The 12,824-nt window shown below is 45.5% G+C and overlaps 1 protein-coding gene across 1 annotated transcript in view; it reads left to right on the plus strand.

Annotated features, from left to right (window-relative positions):
* Nucleotides 1-12,824, plus strand: part of LOC146185600 (nephrin-like) — a 76,276-nt gene that overhangs the window by 40,854 nt on the left and 22,598 nt on the right. The window contains exons 8-9 of the mRNA XM_084607875.1: nt 6,246-6,358; nt 8,656-8,842. Of these exons, the coding sequence (XP_084464001.1) occupies nt 6,246-6,358; nt 8,656-8,842 (300 nt within the window). The remainder of the gene's footprint in view (nt 1-6,245; nt 6,359-8,655; nt 8,843-12,824) is intronic.

Here is a 12,824-nt window from a genome sequence, read left to right on the forward strand (position 1 = left end):
CTACGGCTAGGTTCGTATAGCTAGTTCAAAGCGGGTATTGATATCTATGTCGCGCGATCTTTCACAAAATACGGTTTCTTAATACTGCATGCTAGTGAGAATGTGAAAGATAATAGAAGCAGAAATATATCTGCTTAATCTCTATTAAGCATGGCTACACAGCAGCATTTCGCCTGCGCCGAAGCGTAAACTCACTCGAACCGGCACGCAACTCATCCATGGCGACACTGATAAGCCAAGCGCCGGCGACGCAGTCAAAGCTCTCCCCATTCACGTGACACCACAGCGGAGAACCTCCGAGCCAGAGCCGCAGCTTCGCCTCGCCGCAGCAGGTCACGTGTAGTGATGTCAAAGACCGCGCGTCTGCTCCGGTGCCTCAAATTGACACGCGCGAGTGAACGACCTTAAGAGTTGCATTGCGAAAGGTATAACTCACAGTCTAAAGAACTATACTGATTGAGCGAGTAGCAAACTGAAGGGATGAGAAAGAAGATGCGCAACGGGAGATCTTAGCGAAGCCGCGTCATACTCTTAAAGGCCAGGTATCATTGTCACTACCCCCCCCCCCCCTCCCTTTTCAGAGCGCAGCTCCTCTTTGGCGCCCGTTCCTGGTTTCGCGTCGGCACCGTCGGCCTCGTAATCAGTTCCGCCCCCCTTTCAGCCCGCCAGTTCGAGCAGGCGCTTCGGCAACCGGAGCCTCGCAGAAAGAGGGGGGGTAGGTACACTCAGCGGCAAACGATGGAGGCAGGAGCGCGCGCAGCAACCGGAGAGCACGAGAAAAGGAGGGGGGGGGGGGGGGGTCGCCGGAGGCAGCTCTAGCAGCGACTGACTGATGCCACTGACGCCGCTAGCGAGTCAAGACAACAACAGGCTGCGTAGAACACCGTCGCCGCCATGGAGAAAGAGGAGGAAGGTGCTCTCCGGTGCTGAAACGCCGGGTCGCTAAGCGGGTCACGGTACGTGCATCCCGTTCTCACTCGTTTCACTCACTATCGGCGTCAGCGGCATCAGTCAGTCGCCGCTATCTGTTCGTCGCACAACGTTCATATGGACCCACGCGCTGCCTCCCGCAACCTCCCGATAACTCAATTTCTCTCTTCATTTCTCCAACCACAAAGCTTCTTTCATGACAGCCAAGAACGTTTAGTAGAGTGTTTCTTGAATTAATACGTGTGAAAAACTTCAAAAGCAAAGTTGCCTGTAATTGTACATATGTGTCTTGCTGGAAATATTTGCCTTAATTTATTGTAAAAGGTGAAGCAGCTGATGAAGTTTTCACATTAGGAAGTAACGTAATCGTCGGCAATTTTTTTTTTTTGTTCTGAATATGAAATACGAAGCTCGTAGAAAGAAACAAGTTAGCACTGCCACAGAGAGGTAAGCAGCGAGACACGTAATGAGTACGCAAAGATGACGAGGACACCTGTGGGTGAATATTGCCAAACTACATTGGTTGAAGAGCATTCAATTCTGATGAAAGACGTAGCAGCTGCAGATTATGCGGTGATATATGTTCACCTTTGCGCTGCAGAGGATGAGTTCGATTTTGAACACGATACTGACCGCGATATTGAGTAGGACATACAATTCAGTTCTCTTAGTATCGTTTTTCTTTTCAAGCGTCCCGAAATATTGACAGTTCTGCCTAACTCAAGAAAGAGGGAACAAAAATTTAAAAATGAAGTAGCGATGTATGAGCTCAGATCAATTCCTGAGGACAGACGGCATTAAAGTGGACAGAGTAGGAGATCAGTTTAATAACCGATCGGGCTGCGATCGAGACACGGAAGGAGTATCTTGATGCATCCAATCCTTGCGTGGCGGCACAGACGCGCTGAGATTGCTTGCGTCGCTGTGTTTACCTCTGCACACGCTATGGACGCAGAAGCGAGCAAACCGACGACGAGAACGACACGCCCAGGAGGCACTCCCCGCTCCCATGACCCGACGGCGCCCAATTCCGTGTAAGGGGATGAGAGGATACGGACTAGCAACTCTGTTCCTGCAGCACGACTCAGTACCACTCGTCGGCGGAAGATTTTTGTTGTTGTTGTTGTTGTTGTTGTTGTTGTTGTTGTTGTTGTTGTTGTTGTTGTTGTTGTTGTTGTTGTTGTTGTTGTTGTTGTTGTTGTTGTTGTTGTTGTTGTTGTTGTTGTTGTTGTTGTTGTTGTTGTTGTTGTTGTTGTTGTTGTTGTTGTTGTTGTTGTTGTTGTTGTTGTTGTTGTTGTTGTTGTTGTTGTTGTTGTTGTTGTTGTTGTTGTTGTTGTTGTTGTTGTTGTTGTTGTTGTTGTTGTTGTTGTTGTTGTTGTTGTTGTTGTTGTTGTTGTTGTTGTTGTTGTTGTTCAAATTTTTCGCCTCTTGAAAAGTCCGAATGTGTATTTCCTCTTTTCTCAGCTTCCCTTTCTTCCGCCTGCTAGGATATATACTACAAGCGTCGTATTGCTTTACTTCATCTACAGTATTGTATAATAAACAAATTACATGTTTTCACGAGTGGCGGAATATAAAATGTGCGTGAAATAATCTGGAGAAAGCCAGGACGAAACGCTATGCTACAGGGAGGTTTCTTATGTCGGGTTTATTATCCTCAAACTGAATTTGACTTATCAGGGGGGACATTCATAAAGGCCCTGTATTCATTTTGACTAGTGAGTTTTTTTTTTTTTTTGTTCTGCGTTGACATAGCACAACGGGCAAGTATGTTTCAATCGCTCCGATATCCGAACGCCGCAGCCGCGATCGGAATTTGATCTTTCGATCTCGTGTTTATAGGTACGCTGATCACGTGACATGACAGGGTGGTGTCACGTTCACATCGTTTAGGAGATGCGCTTGGTTGCGTTTCGACATATGTAGACAGTTCAGTGTATAAGGTTGGATGGGAGCGGCAAGCAACGCCGCTTGTGTCTACCATGTGTTTACCATAATGAAGAGGGTGGCCGCGGAAGCATGGCACTGACGATGGAGTAGCGGCAACATCCAAGGCTCAGCGTATGCGGCGAGCAGCAGTTGCATAGGAAGAGAGGCAGGCCGTGGGTACTTCAGGCAATAACACATTCTCAACACGCGAAGTAATTACGTCTTCTCAAGATTGTCAGGGACGCAAATTAGAGCTCTAGAACAGGCGCCAGCAATACAGCGTCGTTGGTGTAAAACAAGCATAAAATTCTTCTGATGACTTCCCCGCAAGGTTATGCTGAGGAACTGGAGTATAATAAACGTGCGCATCACTTTCCTGGCAGCGCGTGTGCCTACCTGGCTCGTTCCTTTAATATTGCATCCTCAGTGCCTGTTTTTGGCACGCTATGATAAGAATGGCAGCCATAAACAGTCTATGAACAAACCTCATCCCACAACTTTGTTAACAGTGGAGAGTTGCATAAGACGCAGCCGCATAAGAATGCAAATATGCAGCTCAAGTCAAATCCCCAAGACCGCACAAGACAGAGCTCGACAGATTGACTGATGCAAAACAAAAGAAACACCAACATTCATAAACAGTGATGTTCGCCATGTTTTTGTTTTGTGTGTTATATATAGCCTGTAGAGCAATGGTTAACTACGAGACAGAAATAAAAAAGAACGAATCACAGGATCAACGCACAACACAGCATACGGCAGCGTGCACCAGAAAAGGAAGAAAACAACAGTGGCTCCAGCATCGCCACAAGCTAGAGCATCACTGCACCCACGCTGAAATGTTCTTCACGCCCGCTCAAGAAAACAATCGGCAGTGCTGAGAGCGCGTGCTCGACTGCGCTCCCAGAACGAATCGGCAATGTGCTCTCTAATGAGGACGTTGTTTCGCCAAGTCGCGTAGCATTCCACGCCTGGAAGAGAAAAGAGAAGCTGGGTAACCCAAATTTAGCCCAAAGCCAAGCAGCAGAGGGACGGAAGGAGAGCTGGGAAGTAGGAGGCCTCTTTTCCGCGTAACGAGACGGGGGACTCCCAGCTGGAGACTGGGAGCATGGTGCGGCACGCTGAGTCGTTATCGCTGCTCCTTTTGGCTCTCCCTTCTTTTTTTTTTTTTTAGTTTTGTTTTCCTCTGAATTTCCAAGCCCATCTAAAGGGCACGTCCGAACGCCTTGAGTGCGATTCGATGCAGCAGGTCGGTAAAATACTGGTGTAAAGCCATCGACACTGCCAGTCCACCAGTTGTCACGTACATACGTTGACTTTTTATCGTATTTTTTTGCGATGTGTACGTATGCAGATAAATTTAGTCAAATAAAATGAAATCTCTCTTTCTCCAGATTTCTGCGCATTCATATTAAGAGCGGATACTTGTCTCAAACGAAACTAATCACTTACAAACTGCATCCGTTGCTTAGTGACCATATAAGTAAAATGATTTTATGTATTGCTCACCTGGTGAATGTGCGCGAAGGGTCTGGCAAAGTCATGACGGCAGGTCTGGTACTTAGACTGGTAAATCATGGCTCTGCACCCCCATTAGTTACATTCGCTTCCTTGCTGGACTAATTTTCCCTAACTAGCAAACGTGCACAACAAATCACTGCAGGTGGTGATGCACCGAATGCACACCATTCGATTGGAAAGCATAGCGACCAGCGGCGTTCGTCATGTTACTCTTGTCAGCGTAGGCCATAAGCTTGTCCGTTCCCCTAGTGTAGTCTATGTCAACTCATGTAATGCAATGTTCTTACAGATAATGCTGAAACAAACGTGGGCGTTCCGATGCATCCTTCTTTGTAGAGTAAATTACCATAAAAGGCGTCAGCTTATTACTAAGAAACCAAAAATTGTTTTCTAATATGAAGAGGGACATACTTCATTGGCTTGTTTTCATAATTGGTCGTTTGTGTCGATGGACTATTGATTTGATTATCGTATACGCTCAATGCGGAGGCAGAGAAAACTCAGCTGTATTAGAACTCCGGTTCGAGCTACGTGGTTAATGACAGTGTATGTTCTGCGGTGTAAAACGAATGTCACCACAGCTCGCAAGCACTTTCATTTTAAAAGGGTCCAATCTCACTTGAGGAACTAACATTCTGAAAGTGCAATGTGCAGAGAATTCAAGACCTTCTGTACCTAAACGTCCACCAGCAGAGGCATGATAATTCCGGTATATTTGTCATCACATGGCAAACAAGGGCAATCGTGTTTGTGATGTGATGATGGCTTCATCTGCATTGGTGATTCAACGGATGAATAAATGTAGTTGGTAGTAAGCGGCAAAACATATCGTTTTCATGTCGTGTGCCCATTCCTTTCTCCCGAGAATAGCGTGAACAATAATACTGTCCTAATACACGAGCAAGTGCTGAATCATATACGGATTGTATGCGCGCATTTGGCAGCCGCAACTGTAGCGAAGCCAGCCAGTAAACCGCGTCAAATTTTTCTAATCGTGTGTTACTTCCGACAGCTCGAGAAGCGCATATGTTGAACTAGAAATAACCGCGCACCCGTATTCACGCAGACCGTGTTCATCACTGTCCTTTCAGAAATTATGTTTAGTTATCTGGCTTATGTAAATTTCAACAATATTAGGGCCTTCTAAGGTGGCTCGCCTCTCTGACACTAAGTGTCACCAAGAAGACGTGCAATCATTTGTACAAACTCAGACACACGGCTGAAGTGCAGTAACTTAAGGCGCGGAGATCTTGTCGAGGGGCAAGTGCCTCCAAAGGCTCTAAAATAAAACGTTGACATTTGTTTTTACTTGTCCTTATCGGGTTTTTCTCAGTTAGCTTTGATGCGTTTTACTGACGCAAATACACCTTGACCAATATGTTCTCCGTAATAGGCGCATCGTCCGATTGCGTACTGTGCCCCACACTTTTCTCTAAGATTTCCTTTCAAAGCGCAATTTATTTTCTACAGATAAAAATATGTAAAACTATTGGTTAAGAATACCAGGGTGTTGGGACTCCTTAAGTCCGGAGGTAAATCCTGAATGAATAAGGGCCTGCTGTCCGAGTCATCGGCCTCAGACGCATCGCGGTCCGATTCATCGGCCTCAGAAGCATCACTGCGCTACAGAATCTAGTTGCAGGAACTTTTCCTTTTCTCGCTCTTCTCCCAAGTCCAAGTATTGCGCATGAAAAAGAGCGCATACTGCTAATTTTTGAAAGAGGAAGAACAATAGCTTTAGAAAAAGTGTATCGGAAATAATTAAGGTTTTCACTAAAGTAAGCATAAAAAGGACGCTTTTTCGACCAGAACATTCAAGATCTCCTGTGCTTCCTTAACGCTCTTCTTACTTTCTTTTATCACAGGTCCACCGGAACCCTTGAGTAATTGCAACGTCGTCAACGCCACATCTGATTCCCTCAAAATTGAATGCGACGCGGGATACGATGGAGGGCTAGAGCAAACCTTTCATTTAGAGGTGAGTGCGGGAGAAGAATGCAATAGTCGCTGCTGAGTTCTTCTGCGCCATTGTTTGCTTCATTCATCCCGCTCACTCCACCCAATCCCGAGGATCTGTTTTGTTTAATTTGGATTTGTTTTTCACTTGCTAATAGTTGTGGGCAAAATACCTAATGGCTTCTATGTGAGGCGTGGGTTAGCCACAAGGTAGTGTCGTTCACATAAACTTCTTAGCTTAAGGATGCCGTGCATTCGTGGTAGCCCTCTCTTTGCGAATCTGATTGCACAATTTAATCAGTCAGAGATAAAACAGTTTTGTAAACGTATTCCTTTTTTATATTGAGGGCTTCATTTTGTAAAAGCGTGACTTGCAGCTTGCCTACAATGCTTTTTAATGCCATTTTTTTCATTTAAGCGTCCCATCACACTGGCGTTTACTAGTCTGCTGCTGGCCTTTCTTTTTCAGCTCCACCTTTACAAGACATATTACAACAATAAAGGAAGGTGTAACTGAGCTGCTACTTTGCACTTTACCTCGAATAAATGAAGAATTTCGCTTTAGAGGCATGGTACCGTCATATCCCAGCATCTTTTGAAAAGCGACTTTAAAGTTTACTGCTTTGAAGTGACGTTACCTCCATGGCCATACATAAGTCTTGTGCCAATCGTGAGAAAATAAGAATCGTGTTAGCAAAGTCTGTCCGCAGTGTAGTAAATTGAGCAATGGTGACGTTGGATACAAGCTTTTCAGAAGCACTTGTATAAAGTGTGTTCCCATGCTTGCACTTTAGTATACATAAACATTTCTCAAGCTTATTGTCACGTTAGCTTATGTAATATAGTCGAAATACGTTATCAGTGCGCATGCGCTTCGACAATGGTGTTGCCTTTTAGCTGTTTACATATTCTTCCCTGCAGTGAGATCGGCGGTGTTCCTCTCAATTTGATTTATGAAAAACGTGTTCCCTACTGCCAAGCGCACTACCCAATTATCACCTCAAGGCAGTGACTAGAACCCTTACTTGCCTCTTGTTATAATGTCACATATAAAATATTTTGCTGTTGTCAGCTCGAGTGTGGGAAAAGTCTCCCATGGTAAATCTCAGTATCGAAAATTGAGGAACTACCATTGCCAAAACTGATCAGAATACAACTTGGCTTAACAGCAAAAAGTCATATTTTTACACCGCAATTACTAAAATAATTATTTTTCTTTAACTTATGTCTCTGACTGTTCGCTGTGCGTATTTTACTACGCCATGAAACAGAAGCAAATGTCAGCATGCATTAATGAGCGCTGTGGGAATATATTGTTGCTCACTAAGACTCTCCTTGAGCTTATGCCAACGCCCTATAGTTCCTGGAACGAAACGTCTTTGCCGCGACTTGGACAGACGCGCACGGTAATACGTGGCATATTGCACCAGAAGAACTCACGGTAGCAAATTTCTTGAAGGAAGCTACAACCTGTACAAATGAGTTCTGTCCGTCGTTAGCTGTTATCCTTGGTATAAACGCAAAACAAGTGGTGGGCCTGCGAGTAAGCCTGGATCTATGGTTCGTCACGGAGCGCAATCACCATCCTTCTAGGTGCTTTGGGGAAAAATCTTCGCTCGGGGATCACCCCCTCAAATTGGTTCCGTCGCCTAGCAATCTAGAGGCCCTTGCCGTCAGACCGCTCGGTGTTCCACATCTAAGACAATGGGCCGGCCAAGTTGTCTTCGTATAGGGCCAAGCCCGGTGACAATCGGATCCGTTCTTCCTTTCTAGTGCTCCTTTTATCTCCCATCGATTTTTTGCCCTTCTTTTGCCAGACGAGTGGCCCTGAAACCCTTTCTTTAAGCCTCCCTCGTTACCGCGCCGGATGGGCCTGTGTATCTCGCAGATGCCACTTTTTGTTTTGCTGCCATTTATCTCATCGACTACAGCCTTTGGTCTGTATAACCTACGTGTCCTGCGTGCCTGTTTACGTATAGTGAACAATAAAAACGCCTGCAGTGATGTTGTTGCTTCAATTTCAGCGGGCTTGGAATTGTCTGTCTTAATCAGGCCCAATTACGGTACGAACATTTGGGAGTTTATTAAAAATCCCTGCTTGCTATTTCGTTATGCTTCTGGCTGGTTGTATGCATCAACCGACTGCATGTATCGTTAAAATGGTAACAAGTGAGCAGTTCCTGTCGCCGTTTCTCGTTCATCAGCGGCATGTACACTGACGTGTCACTCAGCGTCTGGAGGAAGCCAAAGGGGCGTACACGACACTTTCGGCTTATTAAACGACGGTCTCCTGTGGGCAATTTTCTGTCTCTTCCGCAGGTGATCGACTTGGCGCGCAGCGAAACACTGGCCACGCGGGAGCAGAAGGAGCGGCCGTTGTTCCTGGTGCAGCCGCTGCCTCCAGGCACCGAGTTCATTGTTCGCGCCTTCGCCCAAAACGCCAAGGGACGCAGCGACAGCGACATCTTCACCGCGAGCACGGAGGAGGCACGAGAGGAGGCAGATGGTGGGTAGTCACATGGAACATTACAAGCCAGACCGTCTCTGCAGGATGTATGCGAGCCGCAAGCTTATAAAGAATTGCAACCGTCGGAACATCGCATCAAGTCTTGGCAAACGTATTTGGTCTGCGACGGTCATTATAGAGTTATCTGTTTTTCACACCACGTAAGCTAAATTATCGGGCTGGGATTACATCGTCGACCACGCTAGCTGATAGCGGGAGAAGACCTGCGCACCCGTGCAGCATTTACATCGCCTTTAGCGTAACCCTCAATTAAATACCAGACGCAAGACGCTGCATCAGGCAGATTAATACAGGTTCAGTCGAGCTGAAACCCTTTTCTTCGTAGTAAACAACCATGTTCTCATTCCAAGCATATGGTCGCGAAATTCACGCGCAGGCCTGATCTAGACCTAATACTTGCATTCTGTTTTCAAATAGTTGGGAGGGGTTATGCGTTTTTCATGTTTATTGCGTTTCTAATATTCCATGAATACTGCCAAGGCACCGAGGCAAAACGTGACAGTATTGATTGCCTATGTACAGCTGGAAGCAACATGAAAGGGAACACGGGAGCGCGTGGCCTCACCGCTTTGCAAACCCCTGCCACCAACACAAGACGAGAATGGGTTGCACCAAGGATATGCTCGGAAAGAGCAGCCGACCAAGCTTATTTTGGATGAGTTTTTACCACTTATACTTATCACCTGTCGGCGACAGTGCATTTGAAAGCTTAGAGGCCACGCGCTCCCGTGCTCCCTTTCATACTGATTCTAGCTGTACCTATAATGCCGTGGCAAACTAGTAGAGCCACGCTTTGGACATAAAAAATAAGCCTCTTCACCAAACCAAACAAAACAGCAATGCTGTGTAAAGCTCTGTTTCAATCAAAACGATAAGTTGTGCGAAAATCTAAGATAAAACTACTTCGAATGTTCACCGCTTTTTTTCAACTATTCGAACTCATTGTCTCGGCTAACTATCTGCGTTAGAAAATATTTTATCGCTTCTCGATTTAAGTCTGCTGCCTTTGTTGTGCTCTACTAGGCACTTACCCGTGCTTAAGCATATCTGGTATTCTTAAACCCCTTTTGAACCAGCCGAAATGCTATAGGTGCCAGTCTGAGTTTTATGTGGGGAAAATCTTTAATAATAAAAACTTGAACTAGTATTTAGGTCACCCTTACGTTTTTCACAAACACACCGCTTGGTTGATCTCACTCTGAAAAAATGTGGTACAGGTTGATTGTCGTATTAGGCGATAACTGTTCTCTACATTTAGATGTCGAAGTTCGAGTAGACTGCTCGTGTCACCAATACAGAGTCCTGAACTTAAGGTTTTCTTTTTTGGCCTGTGCCAAGCGCCCAGCTTAAATCTACGTATCGCGCGATGTAATGTGGCCAACTTACGCCGGTGGGTAGGTCTTTCACGTACAAAGTTAAATGAATCTAGCGCGACTACAGTAGCGCGATCTTCTGAATGGTCGCTACGATGACAAAAAATTCAAACACAAAACATCAAATGGGTGCTCCACAACTCCACCCGGTGCATGAAGCCCATTTGGTAACAGTTTTTTAGATAGATAACGCGAAAGGAAGTGGAGCCGCGGAGTAGAAAAAGGGCTATCCGGGAAATGGCGGAGGAAGAAGGGCACAGAATGAAGAAAATGTCCGAAAACTACGGCAGGAAATTGAAAATGCGATAAAAGCGAAAGAGGAATGATAGGCGCCATCAAGGCACACAATATGGAACGATGCCTACGACGACGCGTTCATCATACGGTTCACTTTGAACGATAATAGCGCTTCTTACTCGTCCTCTACTTTCTTTGATTTTTGATTGCTGGAAATTCTGAGGCGTGCATTTCCCGCGCTCGTGCTTTGCTAGCGCCGCTGAGGAGCGTTCGGTTTTTCCGAATGCAATGGAGGGAACACGACGCGACTCTCCGACGACTATAGCGTCAAGAGTGATGACAACTGTCACGCAACGGCGAATGCATGAAGGAATCCGAACGCGCGCATCCTGTCGCGAAAACTCGTGGCGTAATGAAGGCGCGACAGGCGCATATTTATGTCAGGCGCTGAAGGAAACGACGAGGAAGTGAAAGCGAAAAAAAGTGCTTTCGCATTCTGATGTCATGTGTGTCAATGTGCCCCGAATCTCAGAAACGTCAGCCTTATGTATCTTTCTTTCTCTAAGGGCATTTTGAAAAATGATAATAAAAACTGGCCAAGAGCCTAATCGAAGCAAAAATGTAGTTTTGGCATAGCGCATACATTAAAGCTATGACGAAATGAGTAGCACAACTTAAGTCTCGCCAATTGCAATAAATATAAGTCAAATCTTTTAAAGAGGTTTTTGAAAAGGCAGGAAGATGTTTTCCTATGTTCGTTTAATTAAATCAATTCACAATGCGATAGAAAAAAAGAGGACTTGAGGAGCACCGAGTGTGATTTCCAATGCAACTTTTTATAGCCGTATAGCACTCGAATGCCAAAGAACGTATATGTTGTAGCTCGGGTTTCGTACCTAGTCATTACTGCGCTTTAATTTTTCTCCTAGTTAGGGTTGTAATCCCCGCACAAGTCACGTAAGATGTCAGATACACATACACAGAAGTAACGTGGAACCCCAGAACAGCCATCCGTTCACCGCGTCTTCCTTAATCGCATCTACTATATATGCCCATGTTTTTTGCGACAAGCGACAATATCGGTTTCCGCTTTATTTAACAACGAGCTCAGTTACCTCTGTGCTGTACCTCTGGCAAAAGGGATTAGGGTGGGCTTCTCACTCATGCTTATATCGATTCGTATACCAGCCTCCTCAAGACATATTTCGTTTCTTTTTTTCTTTTTTTTTTTTTTTTGCAATACAAAGTCTGCGATGGACGAAATTGCAAGATACGAATTATAAAAAGAAAAAAAGCGCATTCATGTCCATTCGTGCCCCAAACGCATCGAGCGAATGGGCGAACCTTCAGCGCCCCCTTCTTCTTCTTGTGCTTGTTGTCTTATAACGGCCCTACCGCATTCCAACTTGCTGCTCACTTTTCAGCATGCTGCATTCCGTTGCTTTGACACCTCACGTTTCCTTAGAGCAGTTCTTCGACGCCTTACGTTTGCGAGGTGTTTCCTGCACCCTCCTTTTTCTGCAGACCTTATTCTATTCGCTGCCACGTGTGATCCCGCTTCCGCTTTCGCGTATCGTGTGCACCTTGCCTCTCACGTGTCTCACCCGATCCCTGCTTGGTCTTTCACCAATCCACTCAAACCGAACTCCAGCTTCCTCTTGTTCGCTTTAAAATAAACAGAAGAACCGTGTCGCTGACGTTTCTTTTATTCTGATCTCGGAGCGTGCAGTTCGAGAAGCGAAAAAAAAAAGCGCAGATGGACAGAGCCGGTATAAGGGGGTACGGAAGCACGGAGAAGTTTAAACAGGCAAAGAAAAAAGGCAAATATAAACACGGGCAATTTTGGGGGACGCGCCTGGTTGGAATGTGTCCATGCACTGCACGGCGAACCAATTGAGGCACGCAATTCAGACGTCAAGATTCCTTCACTGTCATTTATTTCTTTTTATACAACATTGGCATCCTAGTAAGGAAGGAATAAAAAAACGCTGAGGGGAAAAGGGAAGTGCGGACGCGAAGAAGGCATGCGAGATGGTTCAAGGAAGCTCTTGAGCAGATCTTTCGCTGCTCCAATGTTACCTTACGCGATTCTTCCACCGCATTTTTTTTTTCTAGCGGCATTACATATTACGACGTGTTTCCTTATACTTCCTCTGGGTTATCTCGGCTCCTGGACTTCGGATAGCTTCTTCTCTTTTGAAACTGCCTTCCCGAATGTCCTGTCGTACGCAGCAGTTCTGGGTGTACATGCACGGTTGGGGCGTATTTCTTTTCCTCGTTTTTTTTTTTTTTTTCGTGTTAAAAAATGGGTTTCACACGGAACCATCACATGTGCTGCATATATATTTCTT

Source organism: Amblyomma maculatum, chromosome 6, assembly GCF_055883805.1.
Source record: "Amblyomma maculatum isolate TAMU_Amacu chromosome 6, ASM5588380v1, whole genome shotgun sequence".
In the NCBI taxonomy this organism is placed as follows: Eukaryota; Metazoa; Arthropoda; class Arachnida; order Ixodida; family Ixodidae; genus Amblyomma; species Amblyomma maculatum.